Source organism: Eurytemora carolleeae, unplaced genomic scaffold (assembly GCF_000591075.1).
Source record: "Eurytemora carolleeae unplaced genomic scaffold, Eaff_2.0 scaffold133, whole genome shotgun sequence".
In the NCBI taxonomy this organism is placed as follows: domain Eukaryota; kingdom Metazoa; phylum Arthropoda; class Copepoda; order Calanoida; family Temoridae; genus Eurytemora; species Eurytemora carolleeae.
The window spans coordinates 376,709-394,110 of NW_019396188.1; the positions used below are offsets into that span (position 1 = coordinate 376,709).

At 32.2% G+C, this 17,402-nt stretch overlaps 1 protein-coding gene across 1 annotated transcript; it reads right to left on the reverse strand.

Annotated features, from left to right (window-relative positions):
• LOC111697649 (MFS-type transporter SLC18B1) lies at positions 1–17,196 on the reverse strand. The gene is made up of 9 exons (XM_023467721.1): positions 16,854–17,196; positions 16,304–16,351; positions 15,101–15,155; positions 14,657–14,783; positions 13,374–13,536; positions 12,050–12,204; positions 11,285–11,399; positions 11,109–11,128; positions 1–136 (listed from the first exon to the last, which is right to left on the reverse strand). The coding sequence occupies exons 1-9, from the start codon at positions 16,897–16,899 to the stop codon at positions 38–40; spliced, it is 828 nt and encodes a 275-aa protein (XP_023323489.1). The 5' UTR covers positions 16,900–17,196; the 3' UTR covers positions 1–37.
• Positions 17,197–17,402: the final 206 nt, after the last annotated feature.

The window sequence follows — 17,402 nt, forward strand, 5'->3', positions numbered from 1 at the left end:
TTTTAGTCCAAAAAAAAGTATATTTTTTTTACAGTTTTCACAAAAATGGTTCCCCTGTTTCAAGCTGATCATCTTTTTCTGCAGAACTTGTATTAAACATCTGCCTGTAAAAGGCTCTGCAAGAAATCCAGATGGTCTGAAAAAAGTATTTGTATTCAAATTATTCAAAGATTTGTCATCGAAATTCTCTTAAAACGTTGTTGTAATTTCTAGCTTGTTTAATGTTTAATTGACAATTTCACTAAATATTTCAAGATTGTCAAATATTTGATCTGCTTCTCTAGATACTTCAAAGATAAAATTGACATTCCCCGTTTTTTATTAAATTGTTTGAACCTTTGAAGTTGCCATGTNTAAGACATCTATCTGATGTTCCTGTCTCGAGAAATTGATATAAAACTGTGTCAAATTAATACGAATATTCAAATATATATGCAATTTTGTATAAAAGTTGTAGTATTAAACAGATCATATTCAACAAATACGCAACCAATCTGAAAACTATTATGATCCCACAGGAGTCTGAGAATCTCAGGTTTGCTCTTATTATAATTTCTTAATTTTTATCCGGCATTTTTAATAGATATAATTGATAATATAATTACATATAGTCTGTATAGTCCATATTACGTCACCAGAACTTCACCAATCGCAGTGCAATGTACTGATCACGTGATTTCCGTCTGTATCAAGTGACAACGATACTGCACTGCCATTGGCTGAAGTTTATTTAATGTATAATTAATTAATTGACAATTTCATCAATTAAGTTTCTGAAGCAGAAATGCGCAAGTTATTTTAAAAATAACCCGCACTTGAATATGATCAATTTTCTAAAAATGCATGATGAGTGTCTCATCATTTCTTGATCAGACAGACACTTCCAGTTACATCTATTGCCCCTTTAATAACTTAAATCAGTTTATTTTATCATTTATAAATTTGTATTTATTATATTTGAACAAATGATGATTATTTGACGATAACTGCTAAATTTTAAATGTTTTTAAAAGCCAATGCCTAAATTAAAAAAGCAATGTAACATGAAAGTGTCAATAAAATAGGTTTCAACACTAGTTTCTGCTGTAATGTGAGTCATTCAAAAAGCAAAAGATCGATTTTATAAAACACAATAAATCTCGTAATCCTTATTTTTTCCGAAAATAATATTCTGAAGGGCGCAACTGCTCCTCGTTAATAAGTAGAGGATCCCTTTAATTGGAAATCCCTTTTATTTAATAAGAAAAAATAGATTTTGTAAAACCTTATAATTTTGATAATAGTCTCTTAAAAATGAATTTTTACAGTCGCAAGATGCTCGGATCCAATACTATGCATATCTCACTAAATTTTTCAAGATTGTCAAATATTTGATCTGCTTCTTTAGATACTTCAAAGATAAAATTGACATTCCCCGTTTTTATTAAATTGTTTGAACCTTTGAAGTTGCCATGTCTTTGTTTAAAAAAACACATAAAGGGACTGCAAAGGAAAAATGAAAGACTGAAACCTGAGAATATATGTAAAATATACGGTCGTATCACGTGACCAGAACTCTCTCCAATGGCAGTTCAGTATATTGGTCATATGATACAGAAGGGACACGTGACAATAATACTGCACTGCCATTGGTCTATAGATGTAAATAGCCCCAAAATCAAAATTTGGGTTATATGTCATTTTTTCCGTGCGTCTGTGCGCCTTCCAAAATTAAATAAAACAAGTTCAATTTCAGTCACATCTTTCAAAAGAAAGGTTGGGAGGAAAACTGAACATAGTGCGAAGCTCAAGAAGAAAGAACTGGACCCAGGTCAAAGGAAGATCACAGAGTTCGGAAGAACAGACAGAATTCCATCAGAATCTTCTTCTTCATACTCAGAACGGAACACTACAGAGATAGAAGAAGATGCCAGAGATAGCAGAACAGAGGAATCAGCGTACAACAGTGATTAAGCTCAGTTTTGAGATTTTAGTGATTTTTTAGAAAAATAAACAAGAAACAACAAAAAAAACGTAAAAAGAAAAACCAAAGTGAGATAACAGTGACCGATATTCTCACTTTAAACCAAAAAAATAAAAAGGTGACGGGTGTCATAGTAAATGGTTTTTAAAACCAATAATTATGTTAATTTTAAAATTAACAGATATAATCGGATTACACTGAATTCGTGGTGAAATCATAAAAACAGATTAATAAATATAGATAATGTTTTTAAGATCAATATATATTTGTTAATTAAATACTTCATAATGCAAAATCAAAAAGAAAATGTAAACAGAATCATTTAAAACCAATATAGAATATATTTTGTTAAAACTTTTTGTTAAATTGCTTGTTAAAAATAAAATTTCTTTTTCATACCTTTATTAAATGTAATTTAAGAAATGTCTTTAATAAATATGTTTGTTTAAAATAAACTTTCTTTTTCAAACCATTATTTAATCTTTCAGAATTATGGGTAATATAATGATGATGTTATGGCTGATGATTGGAGCACTCCAAACTATGGGAAATGATATTTCTAACACGGTAAAAAATATAACCAAAAAGTTAAGTGAACTGGTATATAATCAAGGCAAATTAGCTAAGGATCTAATATTGGGAAAAACCATTTTTACGTTATCTGCAGGAAAAACTTCAACAAAGAATGGAAAACTTTTAAGAAAGAAATTAAGAAAGGACTAGACGACTTAAACATATTAGAAAGGGTGAAAAAGATTATTGCTGAAATCAACTCTGAAGAGATAAAAAACAAGTTAATATTGAACACTGAGAATGTAAATGGTAATTTAGAAAAACAGATAGTGAAAACGTTAAAAAAATTAATGTCTCAAATAAATACTGAAGAATGTGAAAAGATACTAGAAAATTTAAAAGGAGATAGTTTTTTTAACATATCCGGAACACTAGTAACTAAAGAACTAAAAGAAAGCCTGAAATTTGGAAAAAAGTATAACCCGTTTTTTAAGATTGACATTAAAAAAGAAATAACGAAATTTGATGAACAAGTGAAACAAATCCTAGTGAATATTACAAAACCAGGAATATCATATATTAAGACAAAAAACGTTTTTGTAATCATAAAACTTTTGTTAAAATCTAAAAATGTGATAAAAAACGTAACACTTAGAGAAACTCTTTTGTCAATTAAAAAATCATATAGCTCAGAGAAACGAAAGTTTTTAAATTTCTTGAAAAAAAGATCTAAAACATCTGAACAACTACGGTCAGAAATAGAATGGGAAAACAGTTTTAAAACAGATGCAAGCAATATCATAGTAGCAGCAGACAAAGGAGTAGGATATGTGTGTATAGACAGGGTCGACTTATTAGAGCAATATAACAAAATTAATACAAAACAGCACTTTGGTAAAGCTAACATAACTGAAGAATGGTATATAAGAAACATCAAAACTTTTATTAAAATGCAAGAGACAATATACCGTTTGAACTAAGTAACATCATTAAATATGCAGATTTTATATGGAAAGAAAACAAAGCTGAAATTGGGACATTAAGACTCATGCCAAAAGTTTTAAAACTTAAAACCATCAACAAAGATAACGTGGAAAATTTGAATAGTAGGGGAATCAAGAGCTCAATGAATGATCCGATAAAACTTGTTCAAAAAACTTTGGACAAACTATATAACCACATGCTATTTTTTATAGAGCGAGAATTCTTGAGAATTTTTGGAGCATTATCTCCATCAGTAACTGGAGTATCAGAAGCAATCGAGAGGATAAAAAATTCAAAAACAGGAAACTGTGGAACATCAATAGAAATGGAAGGTGATTTTGGTGACTTATACTCCAATTGTAATAAAAAACTTTTAAAAAGTTGTATTATAAAAGCAGGAAAAATTGCAAAATTAGAAAGAGACTCGCTAGATTATATAATCAAACTCATGGAATGCTCAATGAGTCATTCATATTTTCATGAACCAAAAGGAATTTTTAAAACACTAGAGGGATTTTCCATGGGTGACAATTCAGCAGCAAGAGGGAGCGAACTTATACTCCAAGTCTTTGAGCTAGATATCTATAAAAGTATATACAATAGGAAACTGAACAAACACGTTAATAGATATTTACGGTTCCGGGATGATGTATTGATTCAGTTAACTGGGGAACCAGAGAAAATGCTTAAAATCATGAAGATAGTCATAACTGGATATCCAAAATGTATCCAATTTAATGTGGAATCAAGATTGATTTTTGGAAAATTTTTAAATATCAAAATCTTTAATTTCCCTGGACAAAGTAAACCTACAACAACGGTATTGAGAAAAGCAAGTTCTAAATATGATATTATCCCTTTCAACTCAAATATAAGCGAAAAATATAAAATGATGGCAGGACTACATTACTTTAATACTAATAAGACACACACTTCCTCAATTAGAGAACTGAGTAACCAAAACCAAATAGTGAAAACAATTTTACAAGAAAAGGGTTTTCCAGAAAACGAAATAAGAAAAATTAGAAAAGTTAGTAAAAAACAGCCAGAAAAACAAGAAAAGAAAAAAAGGTACCACAGTGTTTGACAATGTAAGTAAAAGACACGTGTTCGTGAAAAATGTGTTTAAAAACTCCAAACTAGATAAGGATATATATTATCTACCAGCAGAAATACCTGGAAGAAAACTAGAACAATTTATTTTCTCAATCAAAAAAATGAGAAACCAATTAGAGTTTTAATAAAGGGTTTTTTTCAAAGAACATGGACAATGACTGGAGAAATTAGGTCGAAATTAACATATATTAAACAGGTTCAATTCTGAATAAAAAACGGTTTATTCAATTCTATGCCAAAGGGTTTTGAAATAAGATGTCGGGTAGATAAGTTAAATTGAGTCATGGATCAGAATAAACTGCAAGGGAAAAGACATCGGGATTGGAAAGAACTGTAAAACTGGCATGGGTCCGGTGCACAAGGAGCACCGGACCCATGCAATATCCAGCAGGATTAAAATCCTGCTGAATATATTGTCACAGACCATGGAGCCGGTGCTCCTTCGCCTGGACGCACCAAATTGCAGTTTTTTCTAACCTAGTAAAGTCTTATTAATAACTTTATTGAGAAAGGGTTTTATACACTCAGGAAAGGGTTTTTTTAGAAAATGAAAATAACGATACAAGTCCTAGCAAAATACATTAAATGTTGGAAAAGTAAAATTTTAAGTTTACAATTATGTCTAGTTTTCAAATATAACTTTACTAAATAAAAATTTTATATTTAGAATCAGAGAAAAACTCAAAACAAGGAAAACCAATTTACTGAATATGTTAATTTCGTTATTTTCTCGAGTTAAAACATCTAACTCCCCACACAACAGGACGGCCATTCTAGGTATTGATGGAATCGAGTTAAATTAAGAAACTATAATCAGTTAAAAGAGATGGTTAAAAAAACCATAAACATTTTTTAAAAAAAGTGGTTAACTGCAGCAAGTTGGTTTTCGTAATTGATGGAGAGTGGGAGCATTTGTCAGATAGTTCATAGACTATGTCTGAGACAGGCTTGGACTGAAAGATGGAGCCATTAAATGTATCCAGAAGAAATTCTGTGTCTATACATTCTTTGGAATGTATAATTTATCCAAAGAAATATAATTTGGCGAAGTAGGATCTACTCCAGACCGTTTGACTGGTGTTTGCATCCTTCATTAAAAGCGGAAACCAATAGCAATCAATAACAGCTAATACAACTTAAAATAATAACGTGATAAAAAGTAAAATGGAATAAACTGGAGGTTCGTGGGAAGGAAAGAATGCTAAAAAGAAAGGAGTATTAAACTACTAAAGAATGGAAATGAGTATAAATAATAAATAGAGAACTTCAGTGATAATTTAATCTACACGAGAAAAAGAGAACTACAATGGAATGGAAATAAAATTTAAATAAGTGATAACTCTATACTACAAGGAAAAAGTGAAATCCAAGAGTTAAACTTGATCAAAAGTTAAAGTGCAGCATAATAAACTACAATAACTGTCTGTAGAAAATTGATGGAATAAACATGGTCAAAATTGTCAGTAATATAAAGTTTAGAACAGGATTTAATAATCTAATATTTTCAGAGAATGAAGTATCCTTGTAGATTCTTCATACAAGGATATTGTAAAAATGGGAGTAATTGTCCGTTCCTACACCCAGAGATAACACGAGATCAACATGGAAATGTTCTTAAAACGTTTAAAACGATTTGAAAGGAGCAACAAATAATAGATCAGAAAATAGGTGAATATCAACAGTGATTTTAGAAATTATAGAGAAAATGATGTAAAAGGAAAACATATAACAGGGGGAATAAATGTGCCAATTTAAAAATTTTTTCGTAAAAAGTCGTAATCTCAAGGCACAAAACAAAGAATTTATGAACAATAAATTTAAATTTTTGAAACAATATCTGGAATTGTAATTAACAATATGATTTAAAAATATTAAAGTGACGTCGATAAAACAACAAAATGGGGCATAAAAATTAAAATTTTTAAAAGGTTTAATAGAAATAATTTTAATAGATATGCAGAAAGAAGAGATTGGGAGGAAACCAGGAGATCAGACAGGAGGAGATCAGAAAGAACGAACACCAAGCAGGAATTACCAAGTAGTTACACCCCAAAGATGGAGGAAAAAGGAAAATCCTGGGATAAAGCCTACCAAAGCAGTAAAAATCCTACAAGTGAAAGGTAGAATAGGGTTTTTTAAAAAAAAGTAAAGTGGAGCTTAAAAACAGAAGCATGGGCAATTTTGAATATTGTATTAAAAGATACAACAATGAAAAAGTGGAAAACGTGATTGACTAAATCAAAACAAAAAAAGATTAAAATAAACGCTAAATAACAAAAACTACAAGTTTACTTAGTTTTTAGAGAAAATGGTTTATGACATAGATAATTTGCTGGATTGATGGATTGTCAGTTCCTATTCGTATTTAATACAAATGATTACAGGTTAACACTTTATTCTCACGATTTACCATTATTAAGGGAGAAATAGCAACGGTCGATGAGAAACTTATTAATTGTTATTAATTGTTATTTATTTTGATTAATTTTATATTATTTGATAAACGTTACGGCGGGATGAGAAATGTCATATTTAATTGTTTTAGTACAGCAATAACATAATTGATCAAGTTATTTTTGATTATTTAGTTTAAAAATGGTAAAATAAGTTGATATGGGATTTTTTACTAATCTTAATAATTATTCATATTTTTAAATAAATGTTGTTTAATGTTTACTAATTTCCAAGGTGGGAAAAGGATGTCAAACTTCATTATTCTCATTATTTACATAAATGTTTTGTAAGGAATTTTCTAATATTTCGGGATTTGACTGAATAATTTGGATTTTTGGGTTCTTTATAAAAACTGGTAAATTTAGATGTAATAAAGAAAAGCTTTTAGTTATTATTAACAGGATAAGTTAATTGTTAAATTAATAATTAAGTGATTAAAACATTTAATATGCAGGATGAGCCTAAGATCGAAAGAAAAACAGAATACTACAACTCAAGAGATAACAGTTGTGGATAAAATCTCTAACGTGAGAAGAGAAAACAATCACGAGAAGAACAAAAGAAATGCAGTTGAACTTAATGATTCAAAGGAGAAGAGAAACCGCTCTAAAGCGGAGGTCAAAAATGAGGGTTCAAGGAAGACAAAAGTGATGAATACCAGTTTAATCGAAAGTGATGATGAAGAGACGACGAACATAAACGTAAAATCAAAGGTGATAGCAGAACATTCATCATCTGAGAAAGATTCAGACGACAATTTTCCTAAAACAAACAAAGTAGGACGGATTTCCTGCGTCTGTTTATATAACACATGGGACCCAGAGATAATGAGATGCAGGACATGTGGCAACTTCTCACACACAGCATGCTACGGAGGAAGTTTGGAAAAGGATCACACATGCGTTCACTGTGCATTAACCATGGGAGTTAACTGCAGGAACAAGGAGATACAAGAACACTTTGATGTTGCAGACAGGAAAGAGAGGACGCACAGCGACAAACAGAAATTCGTGTTTAAACAAAACATGAAGCGGGTGTTAAAGTCCATTCTGAACCAAGAACATGTTACTTGCCACCCTGATAAGGTACCCAACATAGAATATCTGAAGATAAGGTTCGGTTTTTCCACTTCTTATGCTTCAAAGATATCTATCATCGAAATTTGAATTGTTATCATTTTGAAATGTACAATGAAGAAAGACTTGCCAGAAGAAGGAAGGGGGCGAAGAATTAATAATTTTTAGTAAAAAGTCTGTATCTTTAAAGTTTTTCGGCAGGCAACTAGCTGATGATTTGAACGATTAAAACGATCTATGATTTTCTATTTCTTTCAGATATGATGATTATGCATTATAGTATCACTTTTTTGACAACGTAACATTGAAAAATTTTCATGAATTAGACTTATAAAACATAATGAATATATATTCAACATCAAAGCACAAATATAGGGTTGCTAATTTTCCTTTTTCCTTTGTTGAATTTGTAATTTTCCCCGTTCATCATTGCTCTTAACTTTTTTTCATTTTCATGCCTTTTTTTTTGCCATTTTTACATCCTTCCTTGCAACTGAACCAGTAAGTGGTCTATTTTATTTTTTCACGATATATTTGGCGGGCCACTTGAGATTATGCTTCCAAAACCTTTCAGAAAATCAAAATTGTCTAAATATTTAAAATCAGAATCAACTTTATTATTGAAATACATATACACCCCAGACCATTTATTGGATATCTGGAATAAATGACGAATTAATTTTCTGTCGTCTATTAGATTCCATGTTTATTGGGACACCCGAAAATTTATCCTAACAAAAGCGACCCATTTGGCAATGTTTGTATAAAGCTATTATTTCGTAAATATTGTGAAAGAAAAATGTCTATAATAATGTTGTTAGGTGAATATGGTTTATTATTTAGTCTGGCCAATCCTACCAGGGGAATTAATCCAAATCCCAATATAGTTCAGGAGAAACAACATTAAATAAATTACTTATAATATATTTAGTATAAATATATGGTTTATTCTATATATAAACATATATTAATATCCAGGAGTACATGTTCTCGTGCTTGAGCAAGGAGACTGCAACGCCTGGATTCCGGTTTTCCTGTTCTCGAATTTTCCTCATAATTCTCTAGCATTCTTTACTTTCATTTGCTGCTACAATATCTTGTTAAAGATTATGTTGTTGTCATTATAGACTTGTGAATACCGAGCCTTAAAGGGACTGTAAGCGTAATTTCAAGTGAGCCTCCATGCAAAGATGTCAATGACTGATTCACAACGGTAACCTTAAAATCTTTGTTTGATTAAAAATGACTAAGATATCAATGTTTATAATTTTGAAAACTGATTAATTTGAAGCGCGGTTTCTCACTAAGTGAATTTCACATTTTAATCACATGAAAACATAAAAGTAAAACTAAAATATCTTCCACATTGACCAGAAAAGGGTTTAAAGGGACTGTAAAGGAAAAATGAAAGGGGGTATAGGATGAAACCCGAGAATCTCAGGCGTTAGACGATACATATAATCTGATGTTCCTGTCTCGAGAAATTGATATAAAACTGTTTCAAAGTTATACCAAAACGTATATGTATATGTAAGATTTTGTATAAGAATTTTAGTTTTAAACAGGTCATATTTAACAAATACGCAACCAATCTGAAAACAACAATATCCCAGAGGAGCCTGAGAATCTTTAGTTTGCTCCTATTATTATTTGAATTTAATACTTTTTGATTTTTAATAGACTTATGTCTAGCCGGTCACTCCCTTTAACATGAAAAATTAGACCACAAATTTTTAAATATTGCTGTTTCTTTACGAATAGATATTTAGTATTATCGATTAGACCAACAATCATAAAAGAACTGCTGTAGAATGAAAACCTTTGATATTTCAAACTACGAATTCAACATGCAAAACCTTGAAAGATTACTTCACTTTACACTTTCAGGTCTCATACGAATCTTATACAACATCTTACATTTATACGTTTTGGTATAAATTTTATACAGTTTTATATCAATTTCGCGAGACAGGAACATCAGAAAGAACTCTTATATGTCTCAATCAACTCCTGAGATTCTTAGGTTTCAGCCTATACCCCCTTTCATATTTCCTTTACAGTCCCTTTAAAAGGACTTTACGCGTAATTTCAATTGAACTTTCATTTGATGATTTTAAATCCCCGATTTTTTACAGAAACTCATATAGATTCAATTTCATTCACTCTTCTCAAGTCTCTTATTTGATCATTTTATTTTGAGTGTCCAGTTGATATATTAAATATATTACAAAGTTCGCATTTAGACGAGAATAAAATATCCAGTGTCCGAATTTAATGAATTTAAGCCACGTCTCCAATACCCCAAAAACAGGTTTCAATTGATCCCCGGCTTAAATCTTAGTAATATTAAGACTAGAGTGGCATGTCTTTTGTCTGACCAACTTGTCTGGGATGATGGAGAATTTCTTATTTTTCTGCCAAGAAATTGAGTGAAGTCCTTTTTTAGTTTTTACTTTCTGCAAATAAGTATTAACCAAAAGTATAGAGAACTGACCTTGTTTTCATCTTTCACTTATTTTAACGCTTGTAACAGTAAAAAAATATAACCGACTCTGGCGTGGAAAGACGTCACATAGTTCCGCAGTTAATTTTCAGATAAAAATAGTAATACCCTAGTAATTCTAAATCAGAGGTTAAAAGCCGTGTATCGTTGTAATAGTGACTCGGAAATACCACTCAATCAATGAAGGAGAACTTGAACCATTTTAAACCCTCTCGTCAAAAATTGAAACTTTCATTTTACAAATATTTTAACAATTCCATTATATCTAGGGTTGGGCGTGTTCCTAATTTTTAAAGATTTTTCCGTTCCGTTCGTTCACGTAAAAGAACGATCGTTCCCTTGCAACGACGCCCAGTCCTAATTATATCTCTAAAATACTTACAACGACGCCCAGTCCTAATAATATCTTTAAAATACTTACAACGACGCACAGTCCTAATTATATCCTTAAAATACTTACAACGACGCCCAGTCCTAATTATATCTCTAAAATACTTACAACTATTACTGTAATGCAACCTTTAATAAAACTAGATTTAAGATTTTATTGAAAAATTAAAATATGACGTTTTGCTTATCTAGCAAATTAAGTTTTACATGATTATATTAATTTCTGATTCATTCAATTTTTAACCTAAAAATGTTTTAACAAATTATGTTTAATCCAGTTCTTTCCTTGAATGGTTGAGCTGCAAGAAAATCCGTAAACGTCAGCTGATATTCCTCCGAATATAACTGATAAGAATCCTCCCAGGTATAGGGTCATTAACCAAATACAGGTTATCTTATTCTAAATAAGAATACTAAAATTTATCTAAGATATATTTTAGCTATGTTTATATTGCAACAGTTTCATACAGAGTGTCTCAAAACACATGAGTTAGTGAGTCACTAAATGTGAGAAATCACATTTGGAACTAAACAGTTTTCAAAATTATATTTACATTCATATCTAATTCATAATTATTAGGAAAAGCTTTCAAGGACCATACCATTGTGAATCCGGCAATGTCATCTTTACATAAAGGGTTACTTGAAACTAAGCATTTTAACCTCGTTAAAATAAGACTTAGTCAAATAGTACTACTGTTAGAAATAACTAAAAAAAGGGATTCTTAAGACATAGAATTGTATTATTTCAATATAGATCGAGAGAAAAAAGAAGTGGGAAAACATTAATATTTGATGGAAACAAATCAAAAGTAGACTTTTTACAGTAAACAATGCAGGAATCATAAAACTGTCGAATAGGTAGACGACTGAAGTTTTAATTTAAAATAGTCCAAGTAACATGATACAGAGCAACTGGACATTGTAAACAGAACCAAGTTGATTTTAAAGCTATTGGTAAAACTGTTTTTTTTTAAAACAAAAATACACACAAGATTGTTATAATGTCGTCTTCTTGTTCCACATCTTTATGGGCCCCACTATACTAACCAAGATATCCTCTGAGCTTCCGATTCTCCGTGCACAATCCAGCATTCCTAAATATCCACAGAGAGATGCACTTGCTACTCCTGCTCCTATTAGGACCAAGGATACAACGCAGACTGGCACTGTTTCAAGTAGCAATTCAAATCCAGGAATTGGTCCTGAAGAACAGGTCCATCTTTAGTTTTAATAAATGAATTTGAATCCGAATTGTTTTCGGTTTCAATGGGATTGCCATTGTCCTTACAAGTGACCCTCCATTTAGAGAAAAGGGCATGCATGCGATTCACAACCGGTACCCATGATATACCTTAATCTGATGAATAATATGAAAGGTTTTTCTGCCATATAATTTGTTTAATTCTAATAATTTCTCCATTGTTTTGAAAAAAATCATTTTTGAAGAGAATCCACAAATGAAAAAATAACTGTTTTTAATATGGATTTCTAATACACATCAGAAAAAGGTTTGTGAGCACTGTTGTGAATCTGACATGCCACTCTATTAATGGAGAGTCCCATGAAATTACGCCTCTACAATTTACATCTTTTATCATGTTTTAAACAAATTATATAACATAAAACTGATATTATTCTAATGTAATAATTCCATATTTTTTTAGTAAAAAAGTCCTTATATCTTTGCAACTTTATAATATTTCATACTATGAATTCCGTAAGATTAAACAATCTTTGTTTGCAATATTAATGATATAAATAATAAACGGAGTCTAAACACTTTTATTTATTGTGAACCCATTTCAAAAGTTAAGCAAAGAATATTTTAATATAAAGAATTAGTGACTTTCGTTAATAATAAATTGTCATTCTTTTCAGAAGTTTAAATAAAAAAAAGTCATAGGACTCTTCGACGATTTAACCCTCCAGATCCTTGATTAGATCGTAAGAATCTTTTATTATAAAAATTCATAAATCATTGTAATAATTTATATGTTATTATCCATATCATTTTTTAGGAAATAAAGAGTTTCTCTGCATTATCGGTTTTGATTATGAGGGTTATCCCGTTGTCTATCTCATTATTGAGAATCTGGCAGCTATCCGACAACAACATTAAAGTGCTTTTTACCATGCTTAATAACCACATTCAGTTAAGCCATTTTAACAGTATTTGTGTTAAAATACTTATTTCAAAAAGATTTGAGTAAATAAATAGTGTTCACCCCCCCCCCCCACACATACATATATGTACTTCATGATAGCGCCATCTAGTGTGTGAAATGTTTTTAAATCTATACAAGTCTACCTTTACGCAAGTACATATAAATCTATATCTATATCTATATTTACTCTAATCAACAACCCCTACCCAGCAGGAAGCAAGCCAATGAAGAGGAAACTCCTCCAAGGATAAGAAGTTTACTAGTTGAGAACCCGTAATCCAGCAGTACACCCACCACAGGGCTGGTTAGAGAATATAACAGAGCAAATATCATCATTATACCTCCAGATTCGGCAGGAACCAAACCAAACTAAACAAAAATCAGAGTTGAGCTGGAAACTCTTGTATAAAGTGGATATCGAGATCAATGCTTGACCTTGCTAATCGTTAGATTGCTTAAATATTTATTTGATTTCCCGCTTGAATAAAATAAAAAAATCAGAGCTGGGAATTTTTGTATTGAATATCAGTCCAGGAATTCAGTAGCTGAACTTGAGATCAAGTGGGAAGATTAAAAAAAAACCTTAAATCTGGGAGTCCTTACGAAATAAATCCACCAATGATAGCATTTCACCTCTGAAAAAATTCTGCGGCCAAGATTAAGCCATAAATTTGGAGCTCACGCTCCTAAACCTAGAAATTCGAAGAGTTTTGCAATATGAATTCACTTTCAAATAATACATCTATTTAAAAGGACAGCAGACGTAATTTCAATTTACCCTCTTGACATAGAGTTTCAAATCCGATTCACTGCGGTACCTTTAACAGCTTTGTCTGGTCAATAATGCATTAAATATCCATGATATCTCTTTAATTGTGGTTTTGATATAATTAATTTGCGGATCTCTCTCTTTATAAACGTATAATGGAAGACAATGTGAGAAACAACCCTTTTAAAGTAAAAAACCACAATATCTTCCACATATTTGATTAGAGAGATCAGATAAATGTGAATCAGACATGCTCCACTTTTTTAAAAGAAGGTTACTTAAAATCACTTGATATAACCATTCCTTCAAAAGATGGTAAAGACGCCATTGGGAAATGCCGCCATAGGGAAACACTCCTGTATGCCGAGTCCATTAGCACCTGATCCAATCAGGGTTCAGTCATGTGTTTGTTGTCTATTCTGAACCAATAGAAATAGTTTGGTGGTAACGTCTATCTTTCTATCTATCTCATTATCCAATTAGAGATGTGAATCCTTCAATCAGCGCTATCAGTAAATGGAAATATTTTCTTCTGCTGAAACTATAGTGGAAACGCCACAGAAGGTGCTTAGAAAAATGGTTTAACGTTTGCTCCATGTAAGTGAAAAAAGAATGACAGTATACCTTCTCGTTGTTACTTAGGAAGAGGTGTTAAATAGTACAGTTGTAAATTGGACATCCCACTTCTTTTAAATATAAAGTAAATTTATTATCCTATACCGCCGTATACAGATGTTGTTCCAAGGAAGCAGAAAACCAATTGTTTACATTTCCAATAGTTAGAAGGGCCAGTATATAATCAGGTATTCCAGAACATACCAGGATATCTTTCCAGCTACATTCGGAACTGAAATGCACGAAAATGAAGGGCCTTGCACTGTATTTATTTCTGTTTGATGAGACCCAAAATGCAGTATAAATTACAATTTCTCTGGCTTAACATCTTTCCATTGCAAAACTGATATATTTTAATTAAAAAGAAAAACCTCTCAACGAAGTTGAAGTTTTAATATAATTGGACTCATAGATAAATTGTGGGATTGGGAGATGAATATTACATATAGACAGTTTGATTTCTTAGTTAACTCTTTGAGGGAGTGGTAGCTGGGGGGGGGGGGGGGGAAGTGTTTTATGAATAAAGAAAAAAGAAATTAAATTATTTACCAAGTATTTTCTGAATTTTGTTTCTTACAGGAGCAGAATACAGCAACCAGTAATCCTGGGACCAGATTTTAGGAATAACGAGAAGTAGCTGAACCGCACAGACATAGTTCAACCGTTTCTCTTTATGCATTGTTTCAGGCTGAACATGGCTCTAAACTTGCATGATATGAACCGGTACAAGGATTTACCGGTCTAGTTAATAGAAAAGAAAAGATCAACCATCATTCCCGTGGAAATCAAGGCCAAGTCACCTTCAAGTCACTTGTCTAATGTGAATCAACATCTCAAGGACTAGGCCAGTGACCAAAGCCAACTCCCCACTGCACATTTATAAGAGACGCCTGGACTAGTGACTAGTCCATCTCGGTACTAGTCCAGTGTGGTATGTTCATATTTATTTCTAATATTATTCTTTAATTAGAGCTGTTTAGAATAGACAAGTCCATTCCCCTTAACAGAAAATTGGTATAGTTGTACTCGTTCCGACCAGTCTAGACTGCTCAGTTTAAAGTGGACCCAGAACGTACCGACCAATCTAGACTGCCCAGTTTAAAATGGACCCAGCACATGTACTGACCAATCTAGACTGCCCAGTTTAAAATGGACCCAGCGCATGTACTGACCAGTCTTGACTGCTCAGTTTAAAGTGGACCCAGCGCACGTACCGACCAATCTAGACTGCCCAGTTTAAAGTGGACCCAGCATGTACCTACCAATCTAGACTGCCCAGTTTAAAGTGGACCCATCACGTACCGACCAATCTGACTGTCCAGTTTAAAGGAGACCCAATGTAGCACGTACCGACCAGTCTAGACTGCCTAGTTTAAAGTGGACCCAGTGCAAATACTGACCAATCTAGACTGCCCAGTTTAAAGTGGACCCAGCGCACTTACTGACCAATCTAGGCTGCCCAGTTTAAAGTGGACCCCGCAGGTGCTGACCAATCTAGACTGCCCAGTTTAAAGTGGACCCCGCAGGTGCTGACCAATCTAGACTGCCCAGTTTAAAGTGGACCCAGCACGTACCGACCAATCTAGACCACCCAGTTTAAAGTGGACCCAGCACGTACCGACCAATCTAGACTGCCCAGTTTACAGTGGACCCCGCATATAACGACCAATCTAGACTGCCCAGTTAAAAGTGGACCCACCACGTTTTATGCAACAAATTTTACCATGTCTTGCTATTCATTAAATCGGGTTCCTGATATTACCATAGATAAACCCAGGGAACAGAAAGGCAAAGAAAACCCTTGGTACAAGGGCACATCTAAAGGGGGTGGGGGGGGGGCCTGTTTGACTTCCACCAGCTCCTAATCCCCCCCCCATGATTTTTATTTCCCTTTTAACAAAAAATTGATCTTTTACAATGTAATTCATTTGTAACCCTATTTTTACACAAGTAACTAAATGTTTAATTTATCTGTAATATGATATTGTTAAATAAAAGCAGTAATCTCTGGAAAGGTGTATGTATGTCCAATCATAAATCTTAAACTTCTTAACCGATCTGCCTCAAATTTTGATTGGGGAAGAAGAACCACGTTTATGTTATAAGCTTGGATTAGCAATTCTAATTTTACTTTAATAGAGTTTACAGGCAAAGCTGGATTTCCAAGCTAGGGAATTATAACTCAAATTTACATGATAACACTAGTTAGGGGATTTTCAAAAGGTCTTAACTGTTAAAGATTGTGTTTCGTGGGACATCTTGCAGCCCGCCCCCCCCTAAAAACCCTAAGTTGCGCCTAGGCCTGTATATGTATATAAAAGACCACCAAGGGACGGGCCAGCCACCATTCCAATTCCATAAAGAGCATCTAAAGTCGACTGAACAACAAGCAGTTTATTTTTTTTTTATTTATTTAATTTATTTAAAGGGACTGTGCAAAAAAGCAGTTTAATCATTTATTTAAAGGGACTGTAAACAAAGTTATAAGTGACCCTTCATTTAAAAAGTGGCACTGTCCGATTTAAATTGGTATTCGTTAAATTAAGTTTAATTTAAGTTGAAATTTTATTATTTTCCATTTTGTTCTTTTTAAAGGTTTTTTTTGTGGATTTATGCTGCAAAGTTGAAGCAACGGAAGTTGAGAGAATTGAACAATTTTATCAAAATCTGACAAGTGGAAGTGGGTCAAAACAAAGATTTAGTTTGTTACAGGAAGTTTGTCTGAGGACTCAGGCAGTTAGTATTACAGCCCGGTTTTAGGCCTAAAGGGAGGACTTTGGGTATATAGGAAAAGTCAGAAAATTTTAACAGCCTCAGACCAATACTTTTTGAGTTATGTAAAAAAATACAG